The sequence below is a fragment of the Marmota marmota genome, unplaced genomic scaffold, assembly GCF_001458135.2.
Source record: "Marmota marmota marmota unplaced genomic scaffold, marMar, whole genome shotgun sequence".
NCBI classification, from domain to species: Eukaryota; Metazoa; Chordata; class Mammalia; order Rodentia; family Sciuridae; genus Marmota; species Marmota marmota.
In genome coordinates, this window is record NW_026000026.1 from 89410605 (window position 1) to 89434832 (window position 24228).

General features: G+C 37.3%; 1 protein-coding gene across 2 annotated transcripts in view; it reads right to left on the reverse strand.

The window, feature by feature from the left end:
* Nucleotides 1-755: 755 nt before the first annotated feature.
* Nucleotides 756-24228, reverse strand: part of LOC107135802 (zinc finger protein 474) — a 51165-nt gene continuing 27692 nt past the window's right edge. For both annotated transcript variants that reach the window (XM_048811851.1, XM_048811852.1), the window contains 2 exons: nt 6688-6868; nt 756-3943 (listed from right to left, as the gene is read on the reverse strand). In XM_048811851.1, the coding sequence (XP_048667808.1) occupies nt 3792-3943; nt 6688-6868 (333 nt within the window). In that variant the 3' untranslated portion in view covers nt 756-3791. The remainder of the gene's footprint in view (nt 3944-6687; nt 6869-24228) is intronic.

Genomic DNA, 24228 nt, shown 5'->3' on the forward strand with positions numbered 1-24228 from the left:
AATCAATGATGGTACTTAACTCCATGATACCCAGCCGGTTCTCAATTACCCTGGCATTTAAGCTCACATTCAAGCTTATTTTTCCACTAAGTAGGACTGAAAGGCATTGTCAGAGATTTTGTGGAATTTTGGGCTTCCAGCTCCTCTCCCTGAACACCCTTCTCCTTTTAACCAAAAAGAATAATAGCTCAAATTGAAACCATTCAAATTCAACCTTAGTGGGATGTCAAAACTAAGTTTACCTGGATGTGGAGAGCATGAGACTTCATTACACTGGAATTTGAATATTTTTTTGTAATACAATTTTAAAAGAACAAGGATAAAAGTGTACCATCCTATGATAACAGTGCTTTTTTCTCATGTATATTCTCTCTTCATGACCCAATTGGCCTCTGCTGGAAACTTGACTGCTTTTCATTTGTGTTGTTTCTTCCAAGTGCAGAAAAATCTCGTTTTCTATTTCTCGCCACAGAGAGCAGGCAGGGCTAGCAGAACCAAGCTTAGTGATAAGGGAAGGTGGACCACTGCCAGAGGAGGGAAAGGACCTCTCAGGACTCGGGAAGGAAAGGGCTGAACTTCCTGCCCTGACGTGATATGGGATTCAAGCCATGTGAATTAGTTTCAGTCAGGAGTATTAAAAAAATACTGCAAATATTAGTAGAAGACAAGTACAGAAAGACCAAAGGCAGTTTTCAGGGGATAGAGGTCTTTGGATGTCTGCTTTTTATCTATTCCTTGCTCACAAATGGCTCTGATTGTCAATAGCAATTTTTATTTCAATAAAGGAACTCAGACCAGTATACCCCAAGCCAAAGCAGTTCAACAGGGAACCATCCTTAAGACCCCATTTGTAAATAATAATAATGATAAATACTATGATGGGACCTGAATAGCCTTCTGTGATGGATCTGAAGGAATTGTGCTTGCACATAGTATAAAATTCCCCATTTATATCCCCCCCACAAGGTTGTGCTTATTTAGTCCCCTTCTAATAGGACATGTCCTGAAGTTTTGATGTGAATTCAAGGTGCAAATGAGTACCATCTGACCAGGCATGGCAACAGCTCGGGAGGCTGAGGCAGGATCGAGAGTTCAAAGCCAGACTCGGCAAAAGCCAGGCACTAAGCAATTCAGTGAGACCCTGTGTCTTAAAAAAAAAAAAAAAATACAAAAAAGGGCTAGGGATGTGGCTCAGTGGTTGAGTGCTCCTGAGTTCAATCCCTGGTACTCACTCCCTCTCCAAAAGAAAAAGAAAAACAAATTCTGGAATTCTTTCTGTGACCTCAACTACAGAAGAATTCAATTAAAATTTGTCAGTGCTAGGTAACAGAGTGAGGAGGGAATTGCATCATTGTTGATGCCTGTAATAACATTAATCCCACACCAGTAGTCACCTGGGTTAGCTCAGAGTTCCAAATACCTTCATCTAATATCTGCTCTTCATCATATTGGGGAATATCTTCAGGAACTCTTTCAAGGTTAAATTCATGGCTCATGGAGGTGCTAACCATTGTTAAAGAACTATTTTTAAAATTATAAAGATCTTTGCAGATGTCAACTCATTGGGAGAGGGCAGTTGGTAGAGATCAGGTGAGCTCTTTCCTATTAATGTTAAGACTTTGATGACTTGTGTTGAAAATGGACCAGAACTCTTGAATTGAGGTCATTGTAACTATGCTTGCTCCAGATTTAATTCCATGGAACATCTGTAGCTTAGATGAGGTGGAACCATACATGAAACCCCACAGAGAGCACCTTGATGTATCTCAAGCGGGCTCAGTGTTCTCTGAGGATGAACAATTCATGGAGCCTGTTCTTTTCAGCCACTTCACAACAATACTTCATTTGTGTTGTTGACACAACACAAGACTTCATTCATATAGATTAAAAACACTGTTGTTTGATTTATCATACCCATGAATATCTTTAAGGCTCTGAGTGGCCATTCAGTTCAAAGTTGTGGGCAGAACTTTTGCTTTATCTCCCCTGATATTTAATTTCTGAAATATCAGCAACACACAGAAATATCTTTTGAAACCCCTAACACAAATGCAGGTCTAACTCATTGTTACCTGTCTAAGATAAACACAGACCATCGGCAGAACAATAAATATCCCAAGATTTCCATTTTTTTTTTTTAGTTACTAGACATTGTGCAAGAATTTTTACCTTTGTCTGATCTTCTGTTATTATGGCTAATCATATTAATAATGCCACCAGGCATAAACAAAGAGAGATATGATTGTAAACTCAGAAGCCGGAGAGTCCTAAATTTGTTCCCTAATCTATCCTATAACTCAAGCTCCGTGTGACCTTGAGTCAGCTGTTTAGTCTAAGCATCAGTTCCTTATCTGTAAAATAAGGATGATGATATCTACTTGTAGGGCTGAAGTAAGATGTATATAAGCTGATATACACAAAATACTTAGCCTACTGCCCAATCCATAGACCCTCAGTATATGTTAGATTCTTTCATCATTTTAGTCAAGATAAAAGAAATAGTGCCATATCTTTTACAAGATTCTCAATCCAGGGTATCTACAGAGTTTTTAAAAAGTTTGTTTCTTGCTTCCTTTGGAGCAGGCAGGAAAAACAGAACAATTAGCACAATTATCCTAACCCAACCCTGTATAATAAGTAGATGTATGACCAAAATATTAGGTTGAATGAATTTGCCTGTATAATTTGGAGCTGATTGTGCTGTGTAAAGTCATGGATGCAAGGCTTGCAAGAACCCAGTGGATCCAGAATGGCCCTGAAACTCAGCCATAAAATGAACAAAGATCTTAAGCAAGACTGCTGGGAGTCCATGCCATGCCATGCTGCCTGGGGGAGCAGCATTTCCTGGACAGAACACCTCCCTGGCCCTGGCCTTATCCCAGGACAGCCCTGCCTGGATGAATACACATTCAAGAGCTGTAAAATACAGAGCACTTTCACAACCCAATTACTGTGCATGGGACTTGGGTGGGGAGGCCTAAAATTTCCTGGCAGACTTTTAGACCTCAACAATGAAACACCTATAAACCCCTATGAGGGCATAAAGAGCTCTTGCTAGACTTATCTTCTATAGGAGGCAGGAGCTGGCTTCCACCCATTGTGATGAATTGTACTGCAGCATCTCCTGCCAACGAGGGTGGCACTGGCTAGGAAATCTCCAAAGCATTCCTTGCCATTATCAAGGGAATGTGAGTTAGATATGGTCCCTGTACTTTAAGTCCTCAGCGCTTTTTGAAAATGTCTGTCTTGAAAGATTTCAAGGAAAAAAGAAACTTCCCAACCAATAGCTCGATGTCAAAATGTCCCTGGATCAGAAGGCATAGGGATAGGAAGGAATCCAGTTCTTGCTGGGACTGAAGGAATTGCCTCCAGTTGCCCTCAAAGCCTCTGTTGGCTTAACAATCATCCTAATTGTGAAGTTCAAAATCTTGTTCAGGAAAGTAGAATGCAGGAAAAATAGCAACGATGGGCTCAGAAATTTCCTTTAGATAAAAACTGCAGCTCTGATAAAAAACAGCTCGCTTGTAATTCTGCCTGACAAAAGTGTGAAACGGTCCCCAGTGTACGTAAGCACATGCAGCTGCTTGTTAAAGCCAAAGCACTCGCCCCATCCCATAATGGTGGTCAAACACTCTCACACCAAAGGCTGGGCCTCCCAGGCTGGGCCAGCATTTAGTCAACTCCAGTTTTCTGTGTTTCCTCTTTTCACCTCCTTTTTCTCCTTCCCACTCTAGCCCAGTTTGGTTCAAAGGGATTAATTCCTGTAACACTCCAGTGGAGAGAAAAGGGCTTTACTTGGCGGCTTTGGGTTTACAAGATCGCTGGTGAACAATCAGTCTGTCTGGCAGGAAGGTACGCCTACATATATTGCAGGGAACCAACTGGCTCTGGGCACTTGTCCAAGCAGCTTCATTTAAAGCATCAAGATCATAGAAACCTTTGGCTGGAAAGTTAAAGAAAAAGAGAAAGAAAAAAATGAAAAAAATAATAATAAAAAAAGAAAGGAAAGAGGGGGGGAAACAGTAAAATGAATTAGTTTTCATTCTGGAAAACCATATTCTACTTTTTATGGAAAATATGTTCAGGAAATACCTGTTGACTGAGGTTTTTAAATAAATCATATGACTTTTGCCAAAAATAAATAAATAAATAAAAAGCGCTGCTTGCTGTTTCAAGGGTTGAGTCAAGTTAGCCATGAACCAGAGGTTTTTTACTCTTTGGACGTAAAAAGGGGAAGACAATGTTTTATGTGTTATGATATGCATTCTTCACTAATTATTAACATCTTTGCTTACATATTATTATCTTGCAAATATAACTTTTGGCTTTCTTTCAGCTGACTCTAAATATAAACTTACAGCGGTAAAAGGACATGTATTTGTATTTTCCTTCTATAATCCTTTAGTGGAATGTTTTTGGAGGCCAAAATTGGACAATTGAGAGTGAATTTAAGATGAATTATACCCTAAAAATTTATCATCTTTTCATAGTTGTGAACTTAGAGATTCTTTAAGTAATTAAGTGAAGAATGAAAATAGAATTCTTAATCTGATGAAAAGATGTGTTCTTAAGAAAACAAAGTAGACAGTTGGAGAAATATAGAATCTTCATTGGCAGAGCATAGCGGAAAAAGGCATATGGCTTTATTTTGAGAAACAATGTGGGATTTAGCTTTAATAAGCCTTATTCAAATAGAGTGACTTTGGTATATTAAATTGACTATGTCTTAGAATCATCCAAAATAGACCCCCAAAATTTAGCCAAGCACTCAAAAATGTATTACTTAGTTTTTATCACTGGCAAGGCACATATTACTTCATTAAAGCCTACGCAATCTCATATGATTTCTATCTAGTGGTTCACACAAACATAACAAACCTTAGATTCTTAACATGCTTTCTCCTAATGTTCTTTATTTTTTTGCTCCATGGGAATTTAAACCCCCAAACAACCTAGTATTTCTCCTTTGGATAAAGAAAATATTACTTTCTATGTAGGATATAAACGTGTGTTTTGAGTGCTTTGAAAACTCTTTGAGAAAAGGACTGCACTGACTTTCTTATTACTCATATGAGTTTTAATACAGACTAAAAAATTCCAGAGTAGTCATTGATTCTAACTTGAAGGTGATTCATCACATTTCTAAATGTTTTTCATGGTGCTTTGACTCTGGATCTGGAGCAAGGGTCATTTGAACTCTACGAAAAAGTCCATGAGTGGAGAACAGTGATGTGCATTCTATTTACCTAGGGATGAAGAGCACCTTCAGAGATAATAGTAGCATAGGATCAAGAGAAAAAGTTCAGGGAAGTAAAATTATAGGATCTACTTTTTCTGTCATAAGCAACAACAAGATAGTATCCCACCAGGGCTTTTGAATCACCATTCTTCTTACTTCTTTTAGTTTTGGGATAATTATGGTCAAGCACAGAAAATGGTAAAGATCAGAAGGAAAGGAAATAGATTTTGACACTGAGAGTGAATTTAAGATGAGAATTGTTGGGAAGAGATTTTCAAGAAGGTAAACAATCTGGCTGTGGGCAAGTGTTCTGCCTTCTATAGGTGGATGTTTTCATCTTGAGCTCTTTTGCCACCTGTCTGCAAGGACTGTGGATAGTTCCATTCTAGCAGCATCTAGAACTTTATTATGACAATCTAGATTTTGCTCTAGATTGTCGTTATTATGACAATCTAGATTTTGTTGTTATAAACTCTCCTTGACTCACATCTTAACAGGAATGTTGGACTAACTGACAGTAAAATGACCTCCAAGGTACCTTTTAGCACTTGCACATCTATAGATACACAGGAGAATAAATGAACTAAAAGATACTCCGCTTAAAACCAAAAATTTCCTTTGAAGAGAATGAGGAGTGTAACTGAGAAAACAACAATGGTGGAAATATGGTGAGTCTGAGCTCACATGGCAAAAATATTCTATAACTGTTATGTAACATCCTAAATGAGTAAATATGAGGTTCTGTGACAAAGTCGCACGTGACAGTTTCATTTAGTTTGCACAGTGCTTCACAAATTATTAATTGCACACATTTTAAAAATGTGGATATTTTGTATGAATGTCTACATTTCCAGTTTCTTTTGTATTACTGATAGATATGGCCACATTGGGCTAAATTTCTTAATGATAGCCCCAGCTGTTCCTGGGCAGCTGCTATTTCCTTTGGAGAGAGCTGATGCTCTCCAGCTCACCACAGTCCCCACCTTTCCTTGTCTTCATTTTTTCCTTCCCCTACACACAGACCCATTAATTAATTTGTAACCTGACGATAGCGGATCCTGTAAGCACTTAAATTTGTTATCCCTGCTCTGCAGAGACACGTTCATATGTAAAATCAGGACTCTAGATTCACCAAAGGTTTTTAAGCTTTATGTTTTTTAAGTGTTATGTGTGATAATATATGAAACTAACTCTTGGAAAATACAGTAAATTCCAGCGGTCCCTCTCATGCAGTCTTGCCAGGACATAGTGTCTTTATGTCTCAGCATCTGAAGACAACCCTTTGCACGGGCATTCCACTACTGTTTTCCTATTTGGCTGAAGCCAAGGCAGTAAATGTTGCTAATTTTAGGTGTTTGAACAACTAAAAAAAAAAAAAGAATACCTCTACTTATAAGTTTAGAGAGAGAAGCCTCCCCTCTTGTACTCAAGTCACTCTAAGGACTTACCAGTAATGGTCCTGATTTCTGGTTTCTTTGGTTCTGGTCTCCTTAACTCTTTAGGCAACAAGTTGTTTTCATTATGCCACTTTTTCAGGCATTGTGGCTCATGGATGCTAATAGATTTGGTTCCATATTCACGACCACAAATATAACAAACAACTGTTCGTGGACACTTTATCATTGTTGGCTGCAAATAATATGAAATCTGTTAGATAAAGTTTATAGTTGAAAATTATATTTTAAAACATACTATATTTAAGGTGGCTGGGGTACGGCTCAGTGGTAAAGCCCTTACCTCCCACATGTGAGGCACTGGGTTCCATCCTCAGTACCACATAATAAATAAACAAAATAAAGACACTGCATCAATGTACAACTATATATATATATATATATATATATATATATATATATATATATACACACACACACATATACACACACACACACACATATATATACACACACACACACACATATATATATATATATACATATACATATATATAGTATATTCAAATTAGCTGGAAAATCAATATTACTTCTGAAAATTTCCAACCACTGTGGTGAATTTAACCTTTTTTGGTAACTAAGGAAACAAACTATGTTCTGAGTATATGTGACTTTGGAAGGAAATAAAAAAGAGGCAACCGGAATTCTCCATATTGGAATTATATAAAACGTATTTCCTCATTTAGCGAATATTAGTTGCCTTCTAACTATGACATCTGAGTCACAATGCCGGGAGAATACCAAGTCAAGCAAGAATTCTTCTTTCAGTAACATTGGTTCTCATATGTTCATATGCCTGAAAAATAAAGTACCGTTAGAGAGTTTAAAATAACAGTTAGTTCTGCCCAAATATCTCATTGCTTGTGTTTCTCTGTCCTTTTTCATCTGGAACAAACTCCCACTGGCGAGACTATTAATCAATAATAGATGAGAGTTGGTGGATAAATACCCATGTTCTTCACTAAGGTTGAGTCCAGCTTTCCAGAAGTTCCCAGTGAGATTGTACCACAGTTTATACTACAATATCTCTTTTATCTCTCTCCTCTTATTTCTTTTTCCTTTTTTTTTTTTTTTTGGTTGTTATTGTTGTTGCTGAGAATTGAACCTAGGGTTTTGTGCATGGAAGGCAAGCACTCTACCAACTGAGCTATATCCCCAGCCCCCTTCTCCTCTTGTTTCTTTACTGGGGTATCCTGGATCACTTTCCAAATGAACTGCTTGAACTCAAATCCCTTTCTTAGTTTTGGGGGAACCAAACTCAAGTTCCCCCAGACTTGGTTTCTGGGGGAACCAAGTCTAAGTGAAAGTTATAAAATGCAGTAAAGAATTTCTTGCTTCTGTTTTGAATACAAAAAGGCACAATAAACAATGATCCTACCCAAAACAATGAGAACAAATCATATAGCCTACAGAATCATAAGCTTTAAGCCCACTGGAGACTCAAAGTTGTGATGTCAGGAAAAGAAATAAAACACTAAGGTAGCAGGCTTAAGTTCAAAATATCAGTAATTCAGATAAATATAAATGGCTCTAAAGAGAACAATTAAAATACACAGATTGCCAGATTGGATAAAAAAGAAAAAAAGCAAGACTCAACTCTTGTGCTGTTTACAAGAAATACATTATATGCACATAAAGATGCAAATAACAAATAAATGAACAAATAAATAGAGAGATGCAAATAGGATACAAACAAAAGAATAGAGAAAATAGTCCATATAGTCTATGTAAACACTAAGCGAAAGAAAATTGGTGTGACTATGTTAGTAAAATGTGGTTGGAGTTCAGAGGATAGAAAAATTTCTTTCAGTTGTGAAGATCAGGGAAAGGTTCAAAAAGGTAGCGTTTGAAAAATGCATAGAATTTAGACCAAAAAGACTGGGAAGGATGAAGAAGGCTATTAGGGACATGCAGAGCCTCAGGGACAGTAATCAGAAGGTGAGTCTAAAGAGAACAGATAATTTGCTAGCCTGATGTTCAGTGCAGCATTGGGAACTAGAAATAGGTATAGAACAGCTGTGCTGTGAACAACCATAAATGCCACACTAACGTCTGTATTTTATTTTGTAAATTATAAGAAGTTATTAAGCAGGAAATAAACTATAATTGTGCCTCAAGAAAGTTAGTTTGTTGGGGTGGGGTCGTAGCTCAGTGGTAGAGCTCTTGCCTAGCATGTGTGAGGCACTGGGTTCGATTCTCAGCACCACATTTTTTTTTTCTTTTTCTTTTTTTTTTATTGTTGGTTGTTCAAAACATTACATAGTTCTTGATATATCATCTTTCACACTTTGCTTCAAGTGGGTTATGAACTCCCATTTTTCAGCACCACATTTAAATACATAAAATAATGGTCCATTGACAACTTTAAAAAATAAAAGAAGAAAGTTTGTCTGCTCAGGGCTAATAGGACAGCATATTTATGAGAGTCTGGGCATTCATGGCTCAGGAAGTAAGAAAATAATATGTCCAAGAAAATGTCAATATTTTATTTTGATGATGGGGAAGTTGGTGATGTCATTTACAGAAAAGGAGACAACAGAAAAGGCAGTTTGGTAAAAGAGAAAAACATTGATTCTGTTCTGGACCTGTGGAGTTTGATATCCTAGTAGAATTTAATGTGAATAAATTCAGCCAAAACAGGAAATGTAGGCCTTCAATTCAGGATTAATGGATTTTGGAACTATTCACACAGAAAAAGATGTTTAAAACAGGAAAATTCCAGAAAAAGATGGCATTATAGAAAGCATACAGAGAAAAATTCCTGGTAGGATAACTGTAATAAAGATATTGAGACAAAGGATGTTGCAGGTAGAAAACAGTTTCAAATTTGCAGTTAAAGAAACAGGGCATGGAGAAAAAAATATTGCTCAGAATTCTGGAAATACTTTCTGGTTTCTGGAAAGATGTTGTCATCCACTCTGTCAAATAGTACAAAAAGTAATGGGTAGCTGAGAAAAGGATATTAGATTATATGTCAGCATCCTTTGAGTTTGGATCCAATGGAGTGGTAAAGACTACATTGTGAGGAATTAAAAATTAAGTCAAGGAAAGAAGAAGCACATTATAAGAAAGGATAAAAATGTCACAATGAAATCATTATTTTGTACAATTAATATGCACTAATCATTATAATAATGATTTTTTAAAAGCTTGCAGAAAGGAAACTTGAGTAGAATTGAAGAAACATCACTTTTGTTGGTTGTAGAATAAGATGTCTTAGGCAGAGACAACAGGTCCAAGAGAAAATTGGGTAATTTATAGAGAAAGATCCCAGAGAAGGGAGAGGGGAAGATGGAATCAAGGGCATAACTGGAGGAGCTGAGAGTAACTGATGAAGATCACATAGATGAACTTGACCTTCTACAGTATGAAGCAAACTATCTTCAAAGAATGAAGAGATTCCTACTCTGGGAATAGAAGAGTGAAAAATGATGTGATTAGACATCTTGGAAATTTGATAGTGATTCAATTAGGAAAAACTACTTACCAATTAATGTAAAAGACTTGGTTAAGAGAACTGCAAGAAATTTCAGAGAAGTAAAATGACCTCTCAGTATATTCTTTAATAGCACCAGGAGGCAAGAAAACAGAAACAAATTAAATTGATGCTATAGTCCCCTTTGGGGGAATAAAACATGGTAAAATGTGTATGTTTTAGAATCAACCTGCTCTTAACTACGACTACTGGGAATTACTTCTTTGAAATGGAGGAAGCACAGAGCAAGAGCAAGATCAAAATCAGAAGGAAACACAAGTACAGTTTTTGCCTACCAGAAATAAAAACAGATTCTGAGTAAATACATAATTAACATAGACCAAGCAAAGTGAAAATCGGAGTTACCTTCTAAATGATCCAAGTTTTTCTAAAAGCATATTATTTGAGGTAGAATATCTTTATTTTATAGTAAATTATGCCAATAAACTATCTAAACTAATCAGAATAACTAAATAGTTGTTTATCTTTTTTTGTGTTTTTGCCATATATCAGGGTCTAACTCTTGAAAAGTAACTTGAATAGCACTTGGGGAATTCAAGACCTAAGAGAATATATTAAGTGTAAGCAATAATTTTTAAGTTATTGGAACTTGCAGCTGTAGGTTCCCTACTAATTTTTAGATGTTTATTTACTTGAAAGGTTAATTAAATGCATATTTTTTCATTGAAAAATGAAGAGTTATTCTTTCTACTTTGAGAATAGTGAATTAAAATTCTACATGGAAAATATGAACCCAATCCAGTATTTAACCAAGCATATAAGCAAAACAAATGACATGGGTCATGAGTGAAGACATTCGTGTCAATTTGTCAGAAATTTTCCCCTGGAAGGGAAAGTTAGAAGAAAACAGGCAGAAACAAGCCAGAAGACATGCACAGAACAACTGAAGGAGATGTGAGAGAAAATTAATACCACAAGGGGCTGAGATATCCTATATTATATTTTCCAAAGCTTCCCCTATGCTCCATATTTGTGGATGAACTTCAGCTGAACCTGCCACATATGGCATGTTATTGGGTCTTGAACATCTTACTTCTAAGCTCTGTTCAGGGAAGTGCAAAAACAACACAGCTACAATTGAAAAGAAAAATGTATCCCCATGGGTCTGAACAGAGAGATAGATAACCTATTTTATTTTTCATTAGTTTTACATTGTTAGCCTGAAACTTCCAGGGAAAGCTGAGCAATCTCAGGCATATGTGGCTATTGCCACTACCCTAACTGCTCGGGTTTTACTATTTAAGGTCTTTCCTTCAGTGTTTTCAGAAAGAAGTGGATGTATGGGAGATGAGAAGGATGAACAGGAAGAAGAGACCCTGCTCTGGCAGAACAAACAGCGAGTCCTCTCTTGGCTAATGTGCACTCCAATAACTTCAGTGACATGGCTTAACAGAGCAAGACAAGGGCGGTAGAAAATCAGCCTAGAGGGTTATGTGAGGACATGAAGCCCTGTCCATATGGAGCTTGCTGGAGTCAGCCACCTTCAGGAAAGTGTAATCAAAGGAAGGTGAAGAAGAAGTCAGCAAGTCTAAAGTTTCTGCAGAGCAAAGGATTAGATTAAGTTTTCCTATCAACATTTCAAATAATATTTGTAGCATTACTTGTTAATATCAGGGTGAAAGGCTTTCTCTTTTAAAAAAGTTAATCATTAAATCTACATAGTGCTATTTCAGGTGTGAACTGTTCTCTGGGGGATGAGGAAATATCTCTGCACACATTAAGTCTGCTAGGGTGCATCACAATTTTGCTTATGTTCTTTTAGTTTCCTGGAAAAGTCGTTTCAGGCTGGATAGAGAGAGAGGCACAAGAACACTTTGGGGGAAGCTTTCAGATGTGTGTAGTTCTTTTAACTTGAATCCACTAACTTTTCATATGTTTTCAATCATTTTTCTGGCCACTATTGGAATTATCATATTATTTTTCAAGCAGAATCTTTTTCATTTTGTTAATGTGTTTTCTCTGTTGGGAGTACCGCATGTTCAATGTTTTAGGTCAAGTCTGTGTGACACAAAAGAAAGTAAGCTCTTAACAAGTTTTCTCCTAATCAGAGTAAATGACTTGTCATCCATTCATTCATTTTTAATATTTTCATAGTTGTTACCTACTATGAACACAAAAGGGAGAAAATAAGGACCACGAAAAGAGGGTGGATTGGGAGAGAACCCTAAGAGAAGTATTGATAAGAGAGAAATGGACACCATTGTTCTAGAAAATCTAGACTAGGATGATTATTTCAAATAGTTTCAAATATCTCCTGGTGACCTCTCTGATAGCTCAGCCTAAATGGGAACTATGGAAGGAATCAACCTAAAAATTTAAGAGAACATATAAAGTATGGATAACAATTGGTCAGAAGGAGAAAGCAACACTAATACTATTGCCTAACACTAATAGTATTTCATGACTCTTCATGAAATAGGTATTGAAAACTAAAATGGGAATTGTTACAGAAGATCAATTTGTTCTACAATAAACACTAGGTCAACTTAATAGCATAAAAGTATAGTTGTATGATGTTATTTACAGAGCACTTAAGAGAGCCTGGTTCAAGGATGTAACTTTTTAGAGTTTTTTTTTATTTCCCATGAAATGAAAATTGGTAAATAATGTTTGTGGTATAGGAGGATCATTTGAAAGTCTGATAAATGTTATGGTAATCACCCCAGAAAAAAAATGAACATGTGTACAGAATTATGGATATGATTTCAATCAATTGGTGGACTCCCCAAAACCCATCCATCAGCCCTAGAAAGTGAGCTACTGAGCCTTTAGCTCCTTTGTTTAAGGAGACATTTAACACTATTTAAATGCCTTAAAAATACTAACTTCAAGCATTCAATAAATTAGGGAGCATACTGCCTCTGACTTTAGAGTGATTCCAGGTACTGATTTGTCTAGAATAGTTCTTATTATACTATTGTCTTGGCTAAGTCCTTCTTTGACTCTCTAAAATGTCTCTGCTTAGTCAGCAAATTACATAGTAATCCTACCTCTGGTTCCCTTTGAACAACATCAATTAACAATAGTAATCAAGGGATGAAACAATAATAAAAAATTCTCAAAAGAATAGAAGATATGACTAAAAGACTAGCAATTAATCCATTTCAATGTATAAGTAAGGCAAAATAACTGCAGAAATTTAAGTTTGAGAAAGGAATATAAAATGAGTATACCTTGAAAAATAATAATTTAATTATACAAAGTGGTAAGTGAAGAAGAGCTATAAAGAAGTTAATGACACTAAATTTCTCAATCTTTCATGTCAGTCAATTAAAGCAATGTAAAATTAAACTATGGAAGTAAGTTTTTGAAGTTTTATTATAACCTTTGTCATTTTTATAAGAATAATGAAATAATAAAGAATATCAACTCTAGAGTCAAAACTTAAGCAGGGATCAAGGAAGAAAATCAGTTCAAAAGGTAAAAGCAAGTGCAGCCTCAATTGCTTCCTGAAAAGTCTTTTAAGTAACTCTGAATAGATATTAAAAGATTATGTATATAATACAGCTAAATAGAATGAATTTGTAGCTGGAATTAGAATATTAAGAATGAATACAGCTTTGCTAGAATAAGATAAAAGTATAATGCTCTGGGTAAGGTTAAAAAAAATAAAATATGTATTTAGACTCTGCCCCCAGATCCTGACAAAGAGCTGCCAAAACCTTTGCAATTCCCTGAGTGAAAGAGGTAATAGGAGTTTCTTTGTTATATTTATTCTTAATCCTGGTTCCCGAAACTAGAGCTTCTAAGACCCTTAGAGTATATGAGTAGTAAAAAAAAAGGTTTTTTATGCTAATGAGATGACTGGTAGCCCTAGGAAGTTTCAGGATGGTAGCTTGTTGCAAGAAAGACCAAGACATTTTCAGAGGGCTGAAACTTTTAACCCCACCCCCTGACCTCTAAAGGAAGAGAAACTGGGGACTGAGTTAATCACCAATGCCCAAAGACTGAATCAATCGTTCCTATTGAATGGAACTTCCATAACAATCCTAATTGAAAGGGCTCAGAGAGCCTCCAGGTTGATAAATCACTCTGAGGTACTGAGAAGTAGGTACACCCAAAATGGGCACAAAAGCTCCATGTCACCCTTCATACCTTTCCCTATGTACCTCTTCATGTGGCAGTTCTGTACCCTAACCATGCATCAATAGTGGAGTAGAGATTTAGCAGATGACTCTAGAAAAAGCAAATTTTTATGCCAAGAAAACTGCACTAGGCAAGTTAAGGCATTGTGGTATTGTGAGAGGTAGAGAGAAAGCAATGAGAGAACTTAATAAAAAGTGTTTAGGGAGTGTGTGAAGTCCTGTATGCAAGGATGAGGATTTAGATACAGAATCAATCAGATTAAGAAATGAGCTAGATGGGGCAACTTACAATTTTTATCTTGGTTGTCTCATATTGGAAAATGTATATTGATTCTGTCTGCATTAGATAGCAGTCTCAAGTCACAATAAAAACACTAAAGCAAGTGTAAATACCCATTAATGAATCAATAATAAAAATATAGCACAGCCATTCATTGAATTATTACTCTGTTCTAAAAAAAAGAACTACTGCAAATTGCACCAATATGGGTGAAACTCTGAATAATCATGCTGAAAAGACTTAGATACAAAAAAAATTTAAAATTCAAGCTAATCTGTAGTGGTCAAAAGTCAAATCAAGGATTTCCTGGAAGCTGAAAGTATAAGGTGGGACAAAGGACTATAGGGAATTTGGAGTGATAATGGAAATGTGTTGTATCTTAATTAGTATATAAAACCACCAAAACTTTTGAATCACAAGTTTAATAGGTATAGTTTATTGTTGTAAATAGTTTCTCAAGAAAACTGACTAAAAACCACCCATGCAGATAAAGTTTAGTGATTTTTGCATTGCTATGCTCATATAAGTACACATTGTTGAGTAAAATTCCAAAATGAAATAATGTGTTTTAGAGTCACTTTTGCCAGGAATTAGGAGATCTATTAAATAGTGTATATTATAAACTCTTTGTCTCCCAAGAAGTTCTCCAGTTCAACAAAATAAATACTACACATCCCCAAACACAAAACCTGAAAAAGTAAAAGACCTGGGGAAAATTAGAAAATGTTTTATTGAATTTTTTTTTTAGTACATTATTTTTCATCCCTGACAGAGAAAGAGCACACTGGTAACAAACTCCATTCATATGAAATTTTACAAAGAAAAGTCAAATTCTATAGTGTCAGGACCTGCGCTCTTGCAGTCCAGAGATGAAAACACCAAAGTAGGACTCTCACTCTGTGGCCACATGCATGGTATTTTCTCTGTTGGAAACTAACTGACCAGTCTCTCATTTTCCAGTGTGAGGAACTTTAAGACTCAGTAGTACATAAAAGGAAGTGAGTGGTGTGTGTGTGTGTGTGTGTGTGTGTGTATGCATACAAGAACACAAGAGTGATTCATTACTTTTGGTTGATTTAGGAAATACTTGAAAGGATCTTCCCTTGCCTCGAACTACTCATCCCTTTACACCTTACTTGACTTGTCTTTGTCCTCCTCTCCATCTTATCATTATTTTCTTTAGGATCAGTCAGCTCAAGATGAAAGATCAAGCTGAGAACTTTGGCTCTAGAAAGTCGCAAGAACAATTACCCAACTGCTACCAAGGAATAGAGGAAGCCATTGGCATTCACACATTGGAAGGCAGTGGTTTGCTGGATTTATTTATTGTCGTTGAAGCTTTTGGCCTGTTCTTCACCATGAGACCATTTTTGTTGGGCTGTGCCAAAACAATCATATCAAAATGTAAAAGATAATTTTTGTTATCATATTATTTTAAGTATGCACATGAAATTCCTGGCTCCTTCTCCCAAGTAACATGCTTTGTATATTACTTGGGAATATATTTTATAAATGATGAAAATTTAATGATTTTTTTTTCCTTTTTTTTTTTTTTTTGAGTTGGCACCACAACATCCTTGCATCAAAACAGTCACATTCCCCAAGTCACTTGAGGTCATTCATTAACCTTGGAGTCAAAGAGAATTCAGGGGACCCAGAGGTGAAAGAGTATCCTAAAAAGAAAACAGCCCTTGTTAGCCTAAACCACGACTTTCAACAAATTAGAAAAAGGCATTCCTACCTTCAGACATTTTCCAACCATATGGTTTTAATCATTAATCTGTAACGATACAAGTTACAACTTGTGAAATAAAAAAAATAAAAAATAAAAGGTGACCATGGGAGAGATAGACATCACAATCCTCACCCTGTCTCACAGCTGGACCTAGAACTGTCCCTAGTTAATGTGTATTTTGTGTCTGAGATACAGCATGACTGCAGCATGGCTAGTCCGTAGTATCTGGCTTCAATCAGTTATTTTTCAGTTTCATAAATTCAATAACACAATGGATTCTAAAGAATAATAGTACAGTTCATTGTGAGAAGAAATAAACCAGAGATGTCTGCTGAAAGGGCAGCTGAGACTGATTCAGATGCAACCTGTGCAAAATGGAAATGCATCTGGAGGAAAGGGCTGCCTCCCAGTAGTTGATCCAGTTGCAGCCCAGAGTCCATTGCTCAGGAAGTATTTCTGCTTACCAGCTATGTGCCAGGCACTGTGCTAGGTACAGAAGGAGAACTGGCCCTAATGGTGGGAATGATCATACCCAACTCACTACCTTTACTGGGAAATATTTTTTAAAGGTTTATCTCTGGAGAAATAGGTCGACAGCTCTCTGTTTGGCAGGGGCAGAGCCCATTCCACATGACAGTAGTCCAAGAGTGAAGGGTGTGGGGAGGGTGAGAAGGGGAGCCGCTGAGTGGAGATAGCATTCCCCTGACTTCTCTGCTCACTGACATGTTTGAGCTCAGACAGATTAATTTTGAGAACTATTTTTCAGATAAGGAAACTTTTAAAATCCTGAACTTTTTGTGACCCTTTTTATTCTCAGGTTTGGCTCCCAGGTGTCTGACATGCAGGAATGACTTCCTGTTCTGTAGATTTATGCAGGTGATCCATATGCTGGTTAATGGTGGGGACTGCCTGTGCTCAGACATGAGGTATGCATGCTCCTGCTTCCTACACACACTGTCACACAACTATGTGGGTCCTGTCAGCATTGTGTCATCTGTAATGCTTCACTAGCCTGCGTCGCTACCTTCCCTTGCCTTCATACTCTGGTTCTTAAGATTGTAAATTGATGTACCTACAGCCATTTCAGTGAATGGGTATGTTTCATTTGGCCAGCTCAATGTTCTTAAAAGTTTTACATGTGAATATGTTTAGGTGGGACCCATTGTTCAGGATACCATGCTGCAGGCTCCAACGCTTCCCATTGCTCTCTATGCTGTCTGCGCTCCCCTGAATGCATTTGTGCTTATGACTCTGAACAACCTATTTCCCCAATCCCTCAATCTCCCTAGTAAAAAGTCTTTGCTTGTATCTCATTTCTAAGAAATGGGATGTTGTTTTAATGTGTCAGTGGCTAAAAAAAAAAAAAAAAGGGTTGTTCATGGATCTTTGCTTTTTACCTGGCATCTCCTTAAAATTAGTGCTTTGATTCATAGGACTGAATCTCTGTGAAATTTAAAAAAAGAAAAAAACAAAAACACTTTTCAGGAAGGAGGGAAGGTATTTTAGTGCAGAAATAGCTCAGTGACACAGTAGAGATCAGCACACTGAAGATTGCCTGCTTGCTTTGAATTTAAGCATAACCGCAATTACAACAGATCTTGATGGAAGGCTTGAAGCCCATTCTTAGGCACAGTAGCTCTTACATTGAAGGGTGAGGTTGATTTCTAAGACAGTGTATGCACAGTAAGAATGGGTAAACCTCAAGTCATTTACTTTCTGGAGGATTTTTGCATTCCCCACTGGATACCAGGCTATCAAAAACAGGACCTATCTTGCCACAGTCTGAGGGAATGTGTGATTGTGCAGCTGTTTGAATGGGTGTCATTCCTCAACAAGTGTTTTTCTTTCTGCATGACAAAATTAAACAAAGAATTTAGATCTTAGCTGCTATTTCAGATTTTCTACACTCCTGATCCCTTCCATTATGCCAAATAATTGAGATGTCTGTGGTAAGTGCATAAGGCGCAGAAAGTTTGCATGGGAGAAATAAGAGAGAAAGTTCTCTCCCTTGTCCTGTGATGAAAAAAAGACAAAAAACTCTTTTATAGATCCTTGTATGTATTGAAATCATCTGACCAAGTAGCACAAAACTGGTTAACAATTACCCAGCATTTACTAAGAAACTGGTCCTGTGCTGTGCACTTTACATGCTTTATCTCTTTTATTTTCATAACAATCCTCTAGGCAAGGTAAGACTCAATACCCATATTTTACAAATTAGGAAACTGAGGCACAAATAATTTGTTTTGTCCCAGACTGTGGGCTTCTGACCGTGCTTTTCACCACACTACTACTATGGAGGGGGCGGGAGGGAGCTAACAAATGACGCATTATCAGGCATCATCCCAAATCCTTTGCATGCATTCTCTCATTTCAACCAGTAGCAGTATGGACATTGGGACTGGGGAAGTTCAGAAACTTGCTCAAAGGTTATGTGATTTTTGTTGTGTATCTATGGTCTAAATCCAAGTCTGTCTGATTCCAGCGCTTTGAGAAATTTGGGATTAGAGATAATACAGTCATCAGTGGTTATGAAGTATCATGCTCTGCCAATGGGTCCACTGAGTCAGCCATTGAATGGGATTTGAGAGAAACCAAAAAAGCTTCTACTCTTGTTCTCTCAACTACTTAAGTGTTTATTCCTTTGGGTTAAACATTGCTCTATCCCAGATCCTCTTTCAGAATGCAAGTGGACCTATGAGAGGCATTTTCCTATGAAGATCTCTAAACCTCCTTCTAAGAATAATATCAGTGGGTGGAGGTGGCAGGGGTTGGGAAGGTACAGAAAGTACTGAAAGGAAAAGGAGATTGGAATATGATGACAGGCCACCAAAGACTCATTTCTCAAAGTCAGAATTTTTGCCTATGGTCATTTAAAACAGTTTCAACAACTTGACTGAGACTGAAAGTGTACAATTAAATTTCCATTCCTTCAGGCATGTCCTGCACATGCAGACAAAATATAAATAGCATTTAAATATATAGGAGTAACTGTATAGTTCTGTCTCAAACCTCAACAATTGTAGAATTTGATTGTCTAGGAGCAACTGGTATTTCACATTTACTTCTGGTGTTTTTCAAGCAATTCTACCCAAATCTCACATCTGGAAGGATCATTGTTTGAAATTAAATTATTTTTGGAAATCACTGGATACCACATAAAGGAATTTTCCAATCCAGTCTGTCTATTATCCAACTTATAAGAGAGTCTATTGCTTAAGATTTAAAGTTTATTTTTCTCCTTTTAACAATGAGGCTTGCCTTTTTATTTGGAAATACTGTAAATATTAAAGTATTTTCATATACCTAGTTTTTTTAAAAAAAGAACCATTGATATGTTGAATATGTGTTAGACATTTTAGTTATTTGTTTATCCTGAGATACAATGTTGAAAATTCAGGTCAAAGAACTAATTCCAATTTTGAGTCTATTTCATGAAAGGAATATAGTTTCTTAGCTGAAGTTCCCCCCTGCCCCCTTTTTTCACATTTGAGATAAAACATTTCCCTGCTGATACCTTAAGGGACATTGATTGAATTTTTTTGATAAATTCTTGCCAAAATATTACTTTCCTGAAAGAAAATAGCTAGAGGATTTCACTGATATTTGGTTCCTGTGCTCACCAGTTGGGCAGTAGGTCTGACCTTCGTGGTCAGTGACTTTTAGGTCACAGAGTGAAACAAAGCAATAAGGGAACCATGGGGGAAAGAGAGGAAAACCCACAAACGGAGACAGCCACTTCATCTGTCCAGTGTCCACAGTTACGATTAAAGGAAAGCATAGCCTCTATCTGACCTGAATTTATAAGTGAGGTTATTTTCAGGATCTGTTTTATTCTACAGTTTACATGCTAGTATGCTTCCACTTCATGGGTAAAGGCCAAAGGCCAAAGGAGTTTTCTGTTAAAAGAAGGCTATCAACTTGAATAGACCAGAAAGAATTCTAACTTTAACAGATATGTGTATATTTATACATACATGTATGTATACATATACATCTATGTATCTATCTTCCCCCTATCAGAGTTGGTGCTGGTATCTCTGTATCCTTGCTCATACCCTCTGCCTCCACTTACTTCCTGAAGCTTTAAGTTGGGATCAGTGATACCTTTGTGTTTTCACCTTCTCTGATTAAAGATCATCTGGAATGTGCATGCTGCTTAGGGACATTAAAGACAGATCATGGTGTCAGAGCAGATACTGGAGGAGGAATGTTATAAATTTATTGAGTTCCTGGATTTAGTAGGCCCTTCTTCAATTTGTAAAACATTTATTTATATATAGGACAACCTGATAGAGGTCAATGCTAGAAAAAGATAGAGGATGTAAGGAGGAGAAGCATCAAGGGAAGGCAAAAAAAGAAATCCTAAGAAAAATTCTCTCTGCCTAGTCATAAGCAGAACTAGTGCCTCACATTGAGCACTGACATTTCTGCTCCCAGGACAGTCACCTCCAATTCAATAAGGATCCCTTCCAGGTTGTGTTGTACTGACTTTGTTGGTATTCTAAGAATTTGGGGAAAGATTTTAGTTGTTCCCATTATAATCTGGATTTCTAAGAACCATGTATATCCATTCAGTCATTATGTAAAGCTCTATTAAGCATCAATTACTAAGGAATTATGGATGTGTGTTGGGGCTAAAATCAGGGAGAGGGGGTTGACAGGAAGAACCAGGCTTATGAAGACATATGAAATCATTCAAGTTAGATTAGATTCTCATATTCTTTGAGAATATGACTGTGTTGAAATTTTTGTCAACTTTTGGTCTGATGTAATATTTGGTTTATAAAATGTGATACTGTCCTCTCACAGAAGTTATAATTTGTACTTTTTTTTCCTTTCCAGAGAAGCAGAAAGCCATATAAAACCCTATTTTTGCCTTGAGCTCTGGGTTCTGAGAGAGGCAGCATTATCTATCATAGTCTCTGTACCCACTAATACTTGATATATACTTATAAATTGAGACTGCATATAAAAATGATAGTTCGTTTGTAATTTGTATAGGTATTATTCTTCAAATTTTTAAATGAGACAACTATACACCAATTTCACTTTTGTTGCTGCTGCTTTAAAAGTTATAACACTCCCTCACCCTCTGCAACACACACATACACCATACATACAGATCCCCCTGGGTTGACTTTCAGAACTAACCATGTAAAAGGGTCTTTTACCTTAATGATGCACCTTTTACACCTGAGAGCCACGGGATCCTAGAAGGCTGCCCTGATATGCGGTCATGGTTGACCCCAAGGAAAGATGAAGATATGGCACATGGAGTTGGACATTAATAGTCCAGCTGCCAGCATCATCAAGGGGCAGTTTGTGAGGTCAAGGCTGGTTTTCATGACATCAGCCCAGCTGAGCAGGTGAACCAGGACCACTGATGGTTAAAAGGGCAAGCACCCCAATTGGGATCCCACTGATCTACCACTTTTATCTACCACTTCCAAAGAGTTCCAAGCATTCTTGGGATGATTGATCATAGAGGCAAATAGTTTTGGTTGTCATATTCTTGATTTCAGAAACTCAGTTTAACAGCAGGCACACGGAGACAAAGAACCAAGAAGTCTCTTAAAATTAGCCCTTTTCTCTTCCCCTTATACCTCTTTTCCATGAAGTAGGGTTGATAAGCTTGCTTGATATTCCATCAAGAAAATATAGGCTATAAACTAACACAATGAAGCTCCTCCATGACTCACTGCCATCTGACACACTTGCCTTCATCTGATTCAACACACTCCTGAAATAATGAAGCACCTTCCTCTCACATGTCTGGCACACACTGGTGATTCTTTTCCTGGAGTCTGCTTCCCCTCTAGGGTTTTCATTTTCTCTGATTTCCTCTCCTACTTATTCAATGTCCTTTCCATTGGATTTATATCCTAATCATTCAAATATATCCTGAAGACTCAGGATATCCGTAGTTTGAAGAAACCTTTCTAAACACAACATTTCCATTTCTAACCTATCATTAGTTCTCCTAGTCTTTAGAGCCAAACTTTTCAAAATGGGTCCTATCTTTACCCTACATGCAATCTGCAGAGCCCACAACTACACTGAACATATCCTTTTCAAGGTCAGCAAATGAATCCACTCTGCCAAATCAAATCAATATTTTTTAACCACATTCTACACAACCTCTCGTCATTCACACTATTTTTCATACCCTTATTCCTGATTTTTACTCTGACCTCAGCTCCCATAGCAGCATACTCTCTAGGCATTTGTCCTGTGTCTCCAGTTACTTATTCTCCAGCTGTCTCAGGGTTCATCCTGGGTCTGGTTTCTAGCCCAGTTCTCATTCTGATTTCTTTAGATGTGTGTTAATAATTCACAAGTGCATGTCCCAGCCCAGCCCTCTCCTCTGAGTTCCAGACACATATATCCCTTCTAACTTACTTAAATATCTCACAATCATTTTTAATTTGATATATCCAGAATTAAACTATTGACTCTAATCCCCTACACCTGCTCTTTTTCAAGTCTTCCCCATCTTAGAAAATGACACAACTAGTGCAGCTGATTGAGTTCAAAATCTGGGAGTAATCCTTGGCTTCTTTTCTTATCCCTGCACATCCCAGCTATCGCCAGGATCTGCCCATTATGCCTCTGCATGGCTCTCCTACCAAAAACTCAGGTCACGCCATCATCCACTCTTACCTGGGCTCCTGGAATAGACAAATGACTGGTACCCTGCTCTGTGGAGAGTGGCTGGAAGGAACAATGCTGCCCTATAGCCTTATTTTGTGCACCTGTCCCTTCTCTTATTAGATGCGAGCCACATGTGGACTTTTTACTTCTATGATCTTGCTCAACTCAGGACCTTCACACATGCTAACCTTATCCTGAATGTCTCCCCTTATAGCCATTCCATTACCTCATATCTGCTCTTGGCTAGTGCTTTCCCATCTTCTCAACTGAAGTATTCCCTCTTTGAGGCTTTCTCTAGCACTGTCATCTTGCAATTTGTTTGTATGTATTTTCATATTATTTTCGTAGGAGTATAAACCATGAAGTAAAGACCTGTATCTACATTTTCATGACTATATATTTAGTACTTAGGTCAATGCCTAATGATAAATACTAGTGAATGGACAGGCTTCTTCCTTCTTTGTCCTATCTAACACTCAAGCTTGGCAAAGTAGCTATGATTTTTCTCTATATTATTCCTCCAACTCTTTCATAGTGACATGAAAAGATGTGTTACTTTAGAATTAGACAGACCTGGCTCTGACACCCATATGTGAACCCATTGTGTAACTTGGGGAAGTTGCTTAACCTCAGTCTTCCCACCTGGGAACCAGAAAATACAATATCTATTTTACAACAATATTGTAAGGATTAAAATTAGATTATGCACATAAAGAGCTGATCATAAAGCTTAATGATGGTGTCCCCAACCAAATCCATGCTGAAACCAAGTCCCCAATGCAGCAGTAATAAGAAGTGTGGTATTTGGAAGGTAAGTCACAAGGGCTCCAGCCTCCTGAATGCTATTAGCACCATATGGTAAGGTTCAAAGTTGAAGGGAGCCCTTTCCTACCCTTCCATCCCTTCTGTCATGTGAAGACTCAGTGTTTTTCCCTACTCCAGAGGATAGAGCAACAAAGCTCCATCTTAGAAACAAAGAACAGCCCTCCCCAGAAACCAGTCCTGCTGGTAACTTGAATTTGGACTTTCCAGCCTCAAGAACTGTTAGGAATAAATTTCTGACCAGGCATGGTGGTGCATGCCTGTAATCCTAGCCACTCGGGAAACTGAAGCAAGAGGATCACAAGTTCAAAACAAGCCTCAACAATTGAGCGAGCCTCTCAAAATAAAAAAATAGAAAGGGCTGGGGATATGGCTCAGTGGTTAAGCACCCCTGGGTTTAATCCCTGGTACCAGTGAAGCGGGGGCAGGGAGGAAGAAAGGAAGAAAGGAGTTGGGGGGGGGG